This window comes from Paroedura picta, chromosome 4 (assembly GCF_049243985.1).
Source record: "Paroedura picta isolate Pp20150507F chromosome 4, Ppicta_v3.0, whole genome shotgun sequence".
NCBI lineage: Eukaryota > Metazoa > Chordata > Lepidosauria > Squamata > Gekkonidae > Paroedura > Paroedura picta.
In genome coordinates this window covers 32106756-32119945 of record NC_135372.1, presented here as the reverse complement: position 1 = coordinate 32119945, position 13190 = coordinate 32106756, and the positions used below count along the sequence as shown (strand labels likewise).

General features: G+C 47.3%; 1 protein-coding gene across 6 annotated transcripts in view; it reads right to left on the bottom strand.

Moving 5' to 3' along the window:
* Positions 1 to 13190, bottom strand: part of CACNA1E (calcium voltage-gated channel subunit alpha1 E) — a 584956-nt gene that overhangs the window by 117996 nt on the left and 453770 nt on the right. For all 6 annotated transcript variants that reach the window (XM_077332237.1, XM_077332232.1, XM_077332235.1 and 3 more), the window contains 3 exons: positions 10255 to 10544; positions 3326 to 3491; positions 812 to 941 (listed from right to left, as the gene is read on the bottom strand). In XM_077332237.1, coding sequence (XP_077188352.1) covers positions 812 to 941; positions 3326 to 3491; positions 10255 to 10544 — 586 coding nt within the window. The remainder of the gene's footprint in view (positions 1 to 811; positions 942 to 3325; positions 3492 to 10254; positions 10545 to 13190) is intronic.

Here is a 13190-nt window from a genome sequence, read left to right as displayed (position 1 = left end):
CCCATGGTGAAATTTTTGGTGTAAACTGCACGGAGCTTTTATTCCAACCCCAGATCGATTCAGTCCCTGCCCTCTACACAGAATGCGATTTCCGTTTGGATTTGGGGCGATTTAAATTGATTGAAGGATTGATCTGGAGTGACCCTACCTTTATTGTGCGATATCTTGGAGTGCTTTTAATCCTCAATATCCGGATTGGGAAAGAAAGCTCCAAGAACCTCTGATAGGCTACACCAGGTCATGTGACACGCTTGCCTTAAAGGAGAAGCCCCTAATTTCTCTCAACTTCTGTCAGTCCTGGATTTTTCCTCCCTCCTCTACCTTTTTCGATCCTCTCTCCCCCCCCCCCAAGAAAAGAAAGAGGCTCCCTGCCTGGCTCCTCTCCCCCCCGTTCAAGAAAAAAAAGAAAGAGATTTGCCTCCCCCCCCTTCTGAGCCTCCCTAACCACGTGCAGAAGACTTTCTTGTTTCAATGGGGGGGGGAGGAAGAATCAAGTTCAAAGGGATCTGAATTCAACAGGATTGACAATGGAATAAAGAAAGTAAGTGCAGACTCTGCCCTTGTGAGAAAGTCCCAAGACCACCAAAAGGTAACCAAAGCCCTGGGGAAAACACACCAGAAGCATTCCAACACACGAACCCACAAGAAGTCTGAAATGGTACGACCCAGCAAGAGCCGTCCCATGTGATTCTCCTATTTGGGTGGCTCGCCTCTGTGCTGAACCGTGAGGAGCCGCAATGGCATTTCCATTGTAAACCTCCACCCACTCCCCTGGGCCTGTCATAGAATTGTCAAGAAACCAAGTAATCACTTTATTCCGCTCTGAGTTGGTCAGGACGGGATCCTCTGCGGCCAAGGCGATGCTACTCGCTGCGATCACCAGAAGGATGCACATCTCAAAGTACCGCAGGTTGACGATGTAATGGCAGGCTCGCCGGATCCTGTTTGAGAAACAACAGAAGAGAAACAACAGTTCCAGCCATGGTGGCATGAAATTCTGGGAGTCTAAAATGCTGAAAGAGGGAATGCAGCACTAGGGAAGGGTCCTGCCAGATCAGACCAGCGGTTCATCTAGGCCCATGCAGGATAATAATAATGCACTTTCAATGCATTTTAGAAGTAGATTTTCCTCTTCTGCAGTGGAAAATCCAGCTGCAAAAGTACATTGAAATGCATTGTCCAATGTATGCATGATAAACCCTACTAGTCTATCATCCTGCTTTCCACAGTGGCCAGCTAAGTAACCCAGGAAGGTCCACAAGCAGAGACACGGATGCCAAAGTCCCCTCCCTCTGCTGCTGCCTCCCAATAACTGGGATGGAGACCTATACTGCCTTCTAACATGAGGGTCCCATTTAGCTAACAACCACCCATGGTCTATCTTCTAATCTCCCTTTAAAGGGATCCCTTTCAATGCCACTGCCAGTGAGTTCTACAAGTTAATCACAAGAAGACTAGAGGCACCTTCTTTGGACGCCCTTAGAACTGGAAATGTCCAATCTTTTTTGAAACTTGGGAGTTATTTTTGAGGACAGGCACCAGCAGCTATGGTGCAAATTTGGCGTCTCTACCACAAAAACCAGGCCCCCGCCCTGAACCTCAGATACCCTTGGATTGATTCTCTGTTATATGCCCTAGAATGGAGTCAGTTTCCTATGCATTGATGATAATGGTCCCTATAGGGTATAATGGAGCAATATGAAGAAATAAACCAGGTTTTCTGAACATTTACTGAATCTGAATACCATACTGGTATTGGGATTTGGGAAAGGGGAAGGAAGTGATCTTTTTCAAGTTCAATACCCCCCCCCCCAAAAACACTGGATTGTGTTTTTTTTTTGGGGGGGGGTTGCATACTCCTAGAAGCAACCAAGGATTCTTGCAGTAGTATTCAGCGTTTTCAGCCATAATCGTCACTGTCTTTACAGTCAAGAGTTGGCCCCCGTGTGGGTCAAAAAATCTAGTCCACAAAGCCAGCCGTGGATACAATTTTAAGTTTTGGAAAACTTCAGCTGTGTACAAGCACAGTGTTCCCCTTTACAGTTATGATTAATGACGTGGAAGAAATCCAGAATCCAAGTGGTTATCCAAGAACTCTTATCCAAGCAAAGAATCAATTCATTGTTCCCGTTCTGCCCTGTTCCATCAGCTACTAGCAAAAACGTGGGACGGAGTCTGCCAATCCCTGCAATTGTGAACGGTTGTTGTACTTTTCTTGATTTCATTTTAGTTGTACACAATTACAGCTCACCCTGTAGTTCCGTGTTATATGGCTCTTTGATCCTGCTGTTGATTCCCCCCCCCCATAACCTTGAATATCAGATGAGGACCCACTACAGCAGGGGTAGTCAAACTGCGGCCCTCCAGATGTCCATGGACTACAATTCCCATGAGCTGGCGAACTCTGGCAGGGGCTCATGGGAATTGTAGTCCATGGACATCTGGAGGGCCACAGTTTGACTATCCCTGCCCTACAGGCATTGGACTCTTGTTCATGAAGGCTTCTGCCAGAATAAGAACTTGTTACAAGCGCCACACGGTTTCTACTTAAGTCCAAACCTAACCATCATCCTGCGCATCTGCTCTATCTAATGGCAACTTCAGCTATAATACCAAGCAGGAGGTCTTCGGACTTGTTCGTTCCAAGGAGCAGAGTTGCTGCCTGCACATTTCAAAGGAGGGCTGGCAGCAATTGGGCCGTTTTGTGACAAGCCTGTCCGTTGTCCTTCTCCATTAGGAACCCGCTATGTTTTTGACAACTTCCATGCATCTCCATGAAACAGATTGGAAACCACTCTCTTTGCAGCCTTTCTCCGTTTCTTTACTGTTGAGAAAGCCCTGAAACATTCTCCAGGCTTTGAGAAACCCCAGAAGTGGTGCGATTGTGCAGAATATGGATGGGAAGCAGAGCTGTGGACACGCCCACCCAGGGCCCCTCCCCTTCCCATCCCCTCCAGGCCCATCGTTGGCCATTTTGGGAGGGGGGGGGCAGACATGACCATATATGCTTCTATCACGCAATAAATGTTTAACATCTTTTTGTATTTGCTGCTCCCTTGCCTGTTGTAACTTTCCTCACAGTTTTTAGACTTGTATTACAGAACCAATTTGTATATTGTTTTATATCGTGAATGCTGTTAAAGGTTTTGTACTGTTGAATTGTTGTTGCTATGATAAAAATATTTAAAAATTAACTCCCATCCACTTGTGAAACCTTTCCAGGGTCCTCAAGATACCCCAAGGCTGTCAAGAAGCCCCAGAGTTTCATTGAGAAACCTACTCTTAAGCAGTGAAAGCATTCAAAAAACACAAGGGGAACTCTTACGGGTTTGTGGTGCTGAAAATGAACATAGAACTGTGCGGGACCATCGGCTTGCCCGTCTTGCTCTTCTCCTTTTTCCGCTTCTTCTTCTTCTCCGGCTCCTCCCCTTCCTCTTCCTTGGCCTCCGCCTCCTTCAAAGGGCTGGCCTCTCCATCGGTCTTGTTGCTAACTGTAAAAACAAACGAGTCACGTTTCTGCTCCAGATAGCAAAGAATACACAAAAGAACACACAAGCAGCGCCTGGGCCCCACACAGTCCTAGAACGATTTGCCTAATACAACCATGCTTCAAAAGACCTGATCTACCAATTTTTATTGAGTGATAAGGATCCCGATGTTACTTTTATTATGGCTGAATTTCTGTCTTCAGTTTTAAAATTTAAACTGACTGATTTATCTTGACTATCTGTTTATTTTGCTACAGCCATACAACTTTACGCTGCACTGCGGCTCAGAAACCACTGCATCAAATACGGGGCATCTAGTGCCCTAGGTTAGGCACCGATATTTTTATCGACTGACTTGACTACGATCGAGAGTGTGTTCTCTTTGACGTTATGGAGGCAGCATATGAGCATCTGAGTAAATTCAGTTCCTTGTAATCCCTGCTCACTCAGATTTTGAGGTATCCCTCTATTTTATAAAGTTCTGCCTTTCTACTTTCACTCTTTGGGACCTTTTCTGTCAAGGAAAGCATTACTTTTGGCAAGTCTTTCCTTCAAGAGTGACCCATGGCAGGTATCGTCAAATTCTGGTAGCGGAGATATTTTGCTTGCATGGTTCTGATGTTCCTGATACCCTTCCTCACATTATTTTGGCTTGTTCTTTCTCTGGCCAATGTAGTTTGATTCAGGATTATATAGTTGAGTTATATAGGAACCAATTCTTCTTCTTCTTCTTCTTCTTCTTCTTCTTCTTCTTCTTCTTCTTCTTCTTCTTCTTCTTCTTCTTCTTCCTTCTTCCTTCTTCCTTCTTCCTTCTTCCTTCTTCCTTCTTCCTTCTCCTTCTCCTTCTCCTTCTTCTTCTTCTTGGATTATGCTCTGTCCAAAGTGGCCAACATACTCTGCTCAATGTTAAGATTTAATACTCCCTTCCTCTTACAGTCATAAATCATGCATTGGTATTTCTGTGTATATTTATTTGAGCATTCATTGGAGCTGTTTTTATCTGTACGCATCTGACTGTTCTTTTATGCCATGAAAAGTCATCTGTATCTGTATCTACAACCAAGAGTTTGTTCTCTTTGACATTCCAGAGGCGGTGTGTGGGCATCAGAGTAGAGACACACATCACAACAACATACACTATGCTGGTTGGTTTTAGACATGCCGGTAGGAATAAAGCGGCAAAATTCCGTGGGCGGGGCCGGCTGCGATTGGTAAACACGGCAATTCAAGGCCCTTGCCCTGTGCTATTGACCCGATGCCTACGAGGCCAAAGGGCGACAGAAGAGAAAGGGTTAATTCTTTCTTGAATAAAGCCTCATGCCTACAGTCATTAGGGGAGGACTGCACAGGCCTGGCAGGGGCCTGAAGTTTCCTTTTCCTTAATATGCAGTCACGCCCCTAATTGCAGCCTTCGTAAGAAACAGCAGCAAATGTTATGTTCCCAACAGCTGCAAAGCCTAAAATCACCGTTTGGGGAGTAAAGGACAATGTGGCATCCCTTCGCAGCTAACGGCCAGTCCTGTAGGCAGTCAAAATGGTAAGGTGGACCCATTGAACCCTTTTGTCTGGTTTCGCCTTGCCTGTTCTGCTGCTATCCCTTTATTACCTAGACTGCTAATAGCAGAAGTTTCCTTCCTTCCAATTGCTCCTCCTCTCCTCCCTCTCTCTCTCTCTGACCTCCAAAAGGGCAACATGGGCTTTCTCTCATCCTCCCTCCACCGGGTTTATCAGATGAAGGGAACAACTGCAGGCTTTGAAGATGAGTTTCCCCAATTATACCTGTGACTACAAGTCAGGGCAGGCACCTGTGACCCGGCCTGTGTCGCACATTTTGTGTATATTTGGCACTTTGTTAGGCAGCTAGTTAGCATGCCTGTCTTGCCTTTCTGACTACTGCGTTACGGATTTCACTAATCTTGAAATTTTTATTCTCTCTACTATGTCTGCTGAGCTGGAGTCGAATCCAAAGGACTGATAACCTGAAAACCTTTAAAAAGCTGCTTATTCTAGCAAGGCTCTTGAATCTGCTGAACCTCTCCATTATAACTGCATATTTATTGGATATTTTCATGATGCTGTTTGCTAATTTACTGTGTCCTTATATGTGTAGTCTAGTGATTTCCATTTCATTGTCTAAAGCAGTGGTCCCCAACCTGTGGGCTGCAGCCCGGTGCCGGGCCGCGAAGGCCATGGCGCCGGGCCGCGGCTCCCTCTCCCCGCCCCCCCGCAGTAAAAAACTTCCCAGGCCGCAAGCTTGCGGCCCAGGAAGCTTCTTACTGCGGGGAGGGTGGGGAGAAGGAATCGGGGTCGCGCCCGTGTGGGTGCGGCTCACGGGCGCGGCCCGATGCGGGGGCGCGGCCCGATGCGGGGGCGCGGCCCGCGGGTGCGGCCCGATGCGGGGGTGCGGGCTGATGCGCGGGCGCGGACCGCAGGCGCGGTCGATGCGTGGGCGTGGCCCGCATGCAGGCCGCGGGCCGCGCCCCAATGCCCTGCCAGTCCCCAACCTCAGAAAGGTTGGGGACCACTGGTCTAAAGAAGTGTGCATGCACGCAAAAGCCCACATCTTGAATAAAACTTTGTTGGTCTTAAAGGTGCTGCCAGACTCAAACTTTGTTCTTTATCAATTAAAAAAATATCCTTTCCTTAATTAAAAACAGCAAGCCTCACACAGCAAGCAGCTTCCCCCCCCGACCTGCACACAGCCAGGCGAAGCTAACACGTGGCTGTGCTAATGCTATGTAAAAACTAAAATAAAACCACGCTCATTCTGAACTCAGGCCGTGCCATTTCTGCACTAAGAAAAGAGGAATTCTGTGGTACGCGATTAGCATTATTTATTCAGAACCCAGGCAAGAACAGCAAACCAGTCCTTGGAACACTGCCTTCTGACCAAGGGCTTCTGGTTTCCACACCTTGATCAGGTACTGCTCTTTGGCTGAATTCTCCCACATGCATAGAACAACCCAGCCAGCTGGTGGTCTGTACTGTCCTGCATCAGGAGGAGTATCTCCCCTAGTTCCCTGGATTTCTGTTCCAGTAGAGAAGTGTAGAAACATTTTACTCACCAGGGCAGTACAGACATCCAGCTTATGGGAAACGAACAAGTGATTGTCCGTGTTCGGCCCTGTCTAACACGTTCGTGCACCGCACTGGCAATGCAAAGCCAGCACCAATGAACTGACTGCACCGGGAGAGCAGCAATTGCTGTTTTACATTCTCACCTCCTGGTTCTGCAGTTTGTTAGAAGGTGATTAGGAAGAGGTGAAAAGGAAAGGAGGGGGAGGAAGAGAAGAGCTGTCAAGCCAAGAAACAAAAGGAGGCCTTAACAAGGCCTTTCCAGTGGTGCCGCTTCATTAAGATCCATATTTAAAATGTTTCACCTTGAAGCAGAAGAGAAACGGGGTTTTTGGAAAGCAACTAATGGGAGAAAGCAAGTGGGTTTGAATGAATAAGAACAGCTTTATGGGACTGAGTCCCTGGTGCACAGGGGAGGAGTTGCCAACTCATAGTTGGGAAATACCTGGAGATTTGAGAGCTGGAGCCTCAGGAAGATGGGGTTCAGGAAGGGGAGGAACCTCATAAGAGTATTATTTATCATTATTATTATTATTTATATAATATAATTATCATATTGGATTTATTTCCTGCCATTCAGGGCAAGCGGCCTCATGGAAGGTTACATGAAGAAAACCCAACATAAAACACACAATACCACCATTAAAATATCCCCAATAAATCCCGGCAGATTTTCTAAAGCCTAAACACTCCCCATCCAGAAACACAGTTAAGCTAACCCTAACCTTAACCTAAGAGCCTCTTGTGGCGCAGAGTGGTAAGGCAGCCGTCTGAAAGCTTTGCCCATGAGGCTGGGAGTTCAATCCCAGCAGCCGGCTCAAGGTTGACTCAGCCTTCCATCCTTCCGAGGTCGGCTGGCTGCATGTGGAGAGGTGGGGAATCAAACCCACTTCTTCAGATTAGAGTCTACCGTTCTGAACCACGACACCAAGCTGGCTCTAGCCATTTCAAAAGAAATTCCATCTAAACATCTGGAAGAAGTTCCTGGCAGAGCGGTTTCTCAGTGGAACAGGCTTCCTCAGGAGGTGGTGGGTTCTCCATATTTGGAAATTTTTAACAGAGGCTGGATAGCCATCTGACTGAGAGGCTGATTCTGTGAAGGTTCAAGGGGGTGGCAGGTTACAGTGGATGAGCGATAGGGTTGTGAGTGTCCTGCATAGTGCAGGGGGTTGGACTAGATGACCCAGGAGATCCCTTCCAACTCTATGATTCTATAGGGTTGCCAACCTCCAGGTGATGGCTGTAAATCTCCCACTATTACAGCTGATCTCCAGGTGACAAAGAAAATGGTTGCTTTGGAAAGTGAATGTTATAGAATTGAAGCCCCTCCCCTCCCCAAACTCCATCCTCCTCAGTATTCACCCTCAAATTCTCCAGGTATTTCCCAACCCAAACCTGGCAACCCTAACTAACCACTAAAACTGGTTGCATCAGCATTGCTCCCTTTTTAGCCCTGAGCGTCAATGTTAAGAAGAGGATGAAGCCCCACCTATTCAGAGGCATTATCCAACCTGGACTTGATTTGGGCTTGCCAACTCTGGGTTCAGAAATACCTGGAGAATTTAGGGATAGAGCCCTGTTTGCATCGGAACAGGATCCGCCAAACAAAATGTCCACCCAGTTTGAAGTTCTCCCTCCTCCCTCCCTCCCTCCCTCCCTAACATGTGGAAAGGTCAATGGCTGAAGAGATATCACCTTGTGAAGTCCACTGGCCCCCAAGCCACAACTATGGTACCAAATTATGTAGAGCAGAGTTAAAGGAATCCATGCTGGAGGACAAAAATGCAGCCCATTTCCATTTGTACACAACTCGGAGTTGCCATTTTGGGAGGTTGCTCTCCTACTTATGTGATTCCTAAGGAAGTACCAGGACTCAACATCTGGTAAGGTGTTTGCTCCACTCACCACTGCCAAGTTGCGATTTATGAGTTGTTCAATTGTTAGAGCCTGCATCAGCCTTTCTCAATGTTTTTACTGCTGAGAAACCGCTGAAACATTCTTCAGGCTTTAAGAAATCCGAAAAATGGAGCAGTCGTGCCAAATATGGTTGGGAAGCAGAGCTGTGGACATGCCCACTTGGGGCCCTCTCCTCCCCACCCTTTTCAGGCCCATCATGGGACATTTTGGGAGGGCTGGGTAGGTCAACAGGGCCATATATGGTCATATCACCCAATAAATGTTCAACAGGTTTTTTTTTTTTAATTAACAAATTAACGCCCACCCATACAAGAAACCCTTCAGGTCTGTCAAAACCCCCCAGGGTTTCAGGAAAACCTAGTTGAGAAAGCTTGGCCTACAATTTACCTATCATGTCAAACTCACCCTCAGGGGATTTTCTGTCATGTTCTATCAGCAATCATGGAAAACAAATGCTTTTCAGAAATTATACACCCTCTTGAAACACACTGGGATTTCCCTGAGGAAAAAGGGGCAAATTCCCAGCGTGACTGCTTGACACACGTCGGAGTTACAGACTAAAAATGTTAGCGGCACCATTTTGAGTGCTTGTTTTCCTTTCGCTCGAAGGAGGGCTCGGTGGATCCCTTCTGCTTATTTGTTCTACGGCGAGACAATACAACCCGGCATCGAAACCGCCACCGACGAACACTGTACCCACACAACTGCAGTCTTTTTCAGCGTCTGCCTCTCAGCTCAGAGGGCGTAATTGCATGACACGCTGTTCCTAGGTCTGTCCCCGCGCCCACTTGACAAAGGTATCCTGGGACTTCCCCACAACATGAGGGCCCAATTCGGATCAAGACTCCGGGACATGAGGAGAGTTCAGTTTAAGCCTCTCACCCAGTGTTGTTTTCTGAAGGGTTGTTCCCGGTTCAAATCCAGCCCCTACGTATTTAGGAAACACAAAACTCCCAGACCAAGTCTGGAGCTGGGGAGGTGTAATTAGACTCAACCAGACATGAAGTCAGGATCCAGCCCTAGGTTCCTATCAAGTGAGTTGAAAATACTAAGCAGGTGTGAGCTGGAAAGGGAATGAAGCTCTCTTCCCAATTTGGGCTTCTTTCTCACTGGGACCGAGAAAGCTCTGAGAGAACTGTGACTGGCCCAAGGTCACTCGGCAGGCCTCATGTGTCACAAAGAGGCTTACAATCACCTTTCCTTCCTCTCCCCACCACAAACATCCTGTGAGGTCGGTGCGGTTGAGAGAGCTCTGAAAAAACTGTGACTGCCCCAAAGTCACCCAACAGGGCTCATGTGTCTCGAGTGGCTTACAACTGCCTACCCTTCTTCTCTCCACAACAGACACCCTGATAGGTTGGTCAGTCTGGGAGAGCTCTGAGAGAACTGTGACTGGTCCATGGTCACCAAGCAGGCCTCATGTGTCAATCACTTTTCCTTCCTCTCCCTACCACAAACAAGGTCACCCAGCTGGCTGCACATGGAGGAATACTGGGGAATCAAACCTGGCTCTCCAGATTAGAGGCTGCCGCTCTTAACCAAAAACAGTCACACAGCCACCACCCTCTGAGGAAGCTTATTCCAGCTATGGACAGCCCTCCCCGTCAGAAAATGTTTCCAAATATTTAAGCAGAACCTTTGTTCTGGTCATTTGAACCCACTGCTCCTCCAACAAGCTGGCTGTCCCATAGACACATGCAGAACACCTCTAAGATCTCTTTGCCTACTTGGGTTGCCTTGAGAGGCAAAGGGGAGAAGAGAGAGAGGTCCTCACTCTGTACCACAGCAGAGTCTTGGACGTCAATAATGATGGTGGTGCTCTCGGTGGCCTTCTCCGTGTTGGTGGCGATGGACGAGAGGTCGGGTTCGCTCCTGCTGATCGTCCGGCAGGTATCCATGGGCAGGTCCCCCAAGAGGGCTTGCTCGCTCGTGTCCAGGCTGCTGCCGTCTGGCTCCGTCGGACTGGCCTCCTTGCCTTTGAAGGACTCCGAGTGGGGTTCGGTCGGGGTTGGGTCTTGGGGGGGCACCACAAGCTGCGCATCATTTGCCGGGGCTTCATTGGCACTAAGTGGAGAAAGGAAGATCGGGAAGACAACGCAGAGAGAAAGACACTGAGAATCATAGAGCTGGAAGGGACCTCCAGGGCCATCCAGTCCAACCCCCTGCGGAATGCAGCAAATTCACGACTACCTGCACACCCACAGTGACCCCAATTCCATGCCCAGGTGATAATGACCAGCAGTTAAACAGAAGAAGAAGCCTTTTCACTACCTGATTGTGTCCCAAAGCGGCTTCCAATCCCTTTCCCTTCCTCTTCCCACAACAGACACTTTTTGAGGTAAGTAGGGCTGAGGGAGCTCTGACAGAACTGCTCAACCAGAACAGATCTAACCCAATGTTGACTGGCCCAAGGTCATCCAGCTGGCCACATACGGAGGAAGGGTGGGGGAATCAAACCCGGTTCTCCAGATTAGAGGCCGCCACTCTTAACTACTGCACCGAGCTGACTGCTTTCAAAGCACTTTGCTTCTGTAGCCACAACAAGTAGAGACTAAACCCTTCCTCCATCTTAAACCGCTCTGCCTTTGATGGCAGAGCTATCAGCTGGTTGAGGGCTTCTAAACTGACTATCTTTTCTGCTCCCTTCTGCCTCCACAGAGGATGTGAGAGGGGGCAGACATCTGAATTACAGAGCGATCCTTCCCAGATGGTTATTTTTATTATTATTTAGATTTACTGGCAATGCATGCTTGGGGCAGCCAGCAATGGCAAGCCCCCTACAAAGCAGATATTAAAACATTTGCAGAACAGCAATCAAATCTGGCTAAATAAAAGTTACAGCCTTCCAAGCCCAGAGCTCTGGGCGTTAACTGCCTTCAGGATTGCCCTGATGTTATTTTGCATTCGCCCTGCAATCGCTCTGTCTTTTCACCCACAAGCTCTGTCCTGGATACAGGGTGATTCTCTCCTTGTCTACGATGTCCTCCACTCCCTTGTCCCAGATGGGTAGGACGAGGGCTGGACTTCACCAGAAGGTGGGGCCAGTCCCCCAGCTCATATTTGGGCTTTCCAAGAGTTGGCAACCTTTCACCAAGCCAAACAGAAAGTAGCTTGGCCCTTGGCTCTAGGAATGCCTGCCTCCAGGTGGGAATTACAGCCTCTCCAGAACTGCAGCTCATCTCCAGACAACAGAGTTTCCTTGGAAAACATGGTTTGAAGGGTGGACCCTATGATATTGTGCCCCACTGAGGTCCCTGTTCTCCCCAAATACTCAGGAGTCTCTCATCCTGGGTATCGCAATGCCCCAGAGGTGGCCCAGGGGGGACCTGGCAACCCACTGGGTTCTGATTACTTATCCTGGGATTCTACTCTTCTCTTAAAGACCTTGAGAAGGAGGCTAATCTGAACCATCAACTCAATCCCTGAGATTCTGCAAACCTGCAGAGAGCGGCCCATTCCACACACATTAATTAATGCACTTGTAATACACTTTAGAAATAGATTTTCCTGTTCCACACAGGATAATCCAGCTGCAAAAGTACACTGAAAGTGCATTATCCTACACAAAGCCCAAAAGCAAGCTCTGCACCACCTCCATAGCTCAGCTTCTTCTCTGGTTAGGCAAGAAGGAGCTCAGAAACGGTATAAAACAGATTTCCCCAAGCTTGCTGGTTCGCTGCAGATCTTCCCCTTTTGATTTGAGTTTGTGGAAAAACAATCCCATGAATATTTTCACCCCATATCCATTTCCTAAGGCTGGATATTCCCCAGAAAAAGCATGCATGTCCTCCGCCCACCTATTCCCCCCCCATCCCCGGTCACCTGTGCATCAACTGCATCCAAATTGTGCAAAGTGCTGTAAAAATAGCCTGTGCATATAAATATGCTGCAACAGAAACAAAATAAGAATTGGAAAAGGAATGAGGCAGATGGAAAACTAGAACAATGAAAAGGTGGAGAATCACAAAGAGTCAGAAACTAGCTGTGTCCGTTCGTTCTTCCTTGGAAACCTGCTGCAGAGTTTGAATGCAAATGGAGTTAAGGGGGACAATTTCTCCTTGCACTTCTAGGTTCAGTTTTGCAGGTCAGAAACAAAGTCTTGATTCTGTGATCTTGGTTTCACGTCTGACATCAGCAGCACGGATAATATATGCCCAGAAATGGACCACTCTGAATATGCCTACTATAGGGACTGGCTGATGAAAGTAAGAGAACTTGCAGAAATAGCAAAACCTAGATCGCTGACCAGAGAAAAATCCATCATTTCTTTTCTGACCCTTTCTGAGCTTCTTGCAATATAAGGACAGAAATGACTTACTGAGTCTTGGATTTAAAGATTAAAGAAAATTAATGACAGTCAGTTTTGAAGTGATGGAATCAAAATTTTCAAGTTAAATCAACAAATTTTACTGTACGGTATGCCCAGTGGGAAGCGTAAGAATTTTACTGCATAATGTTTAACAAGTCTGTTCTTGGTATTTATTCTTTTATATTTCTTTTCTTGATATCTCCTAGCTCTTAGGCCTACTACTTTTTTCTTTTCTATTTTTCAAAACGTTTCTTTCTCTCCCCCTCTTTAATCCATTCAAAACTTTCCAGACAAATGTATATATTAAAAGCAAACAATAGGATGAGTGATAGGGTTGTGAGTGTCCTGCATAGTGCAGGGGGTTGGACTAGATGACCCAGGAGGTCCCTTCCAACTCTATG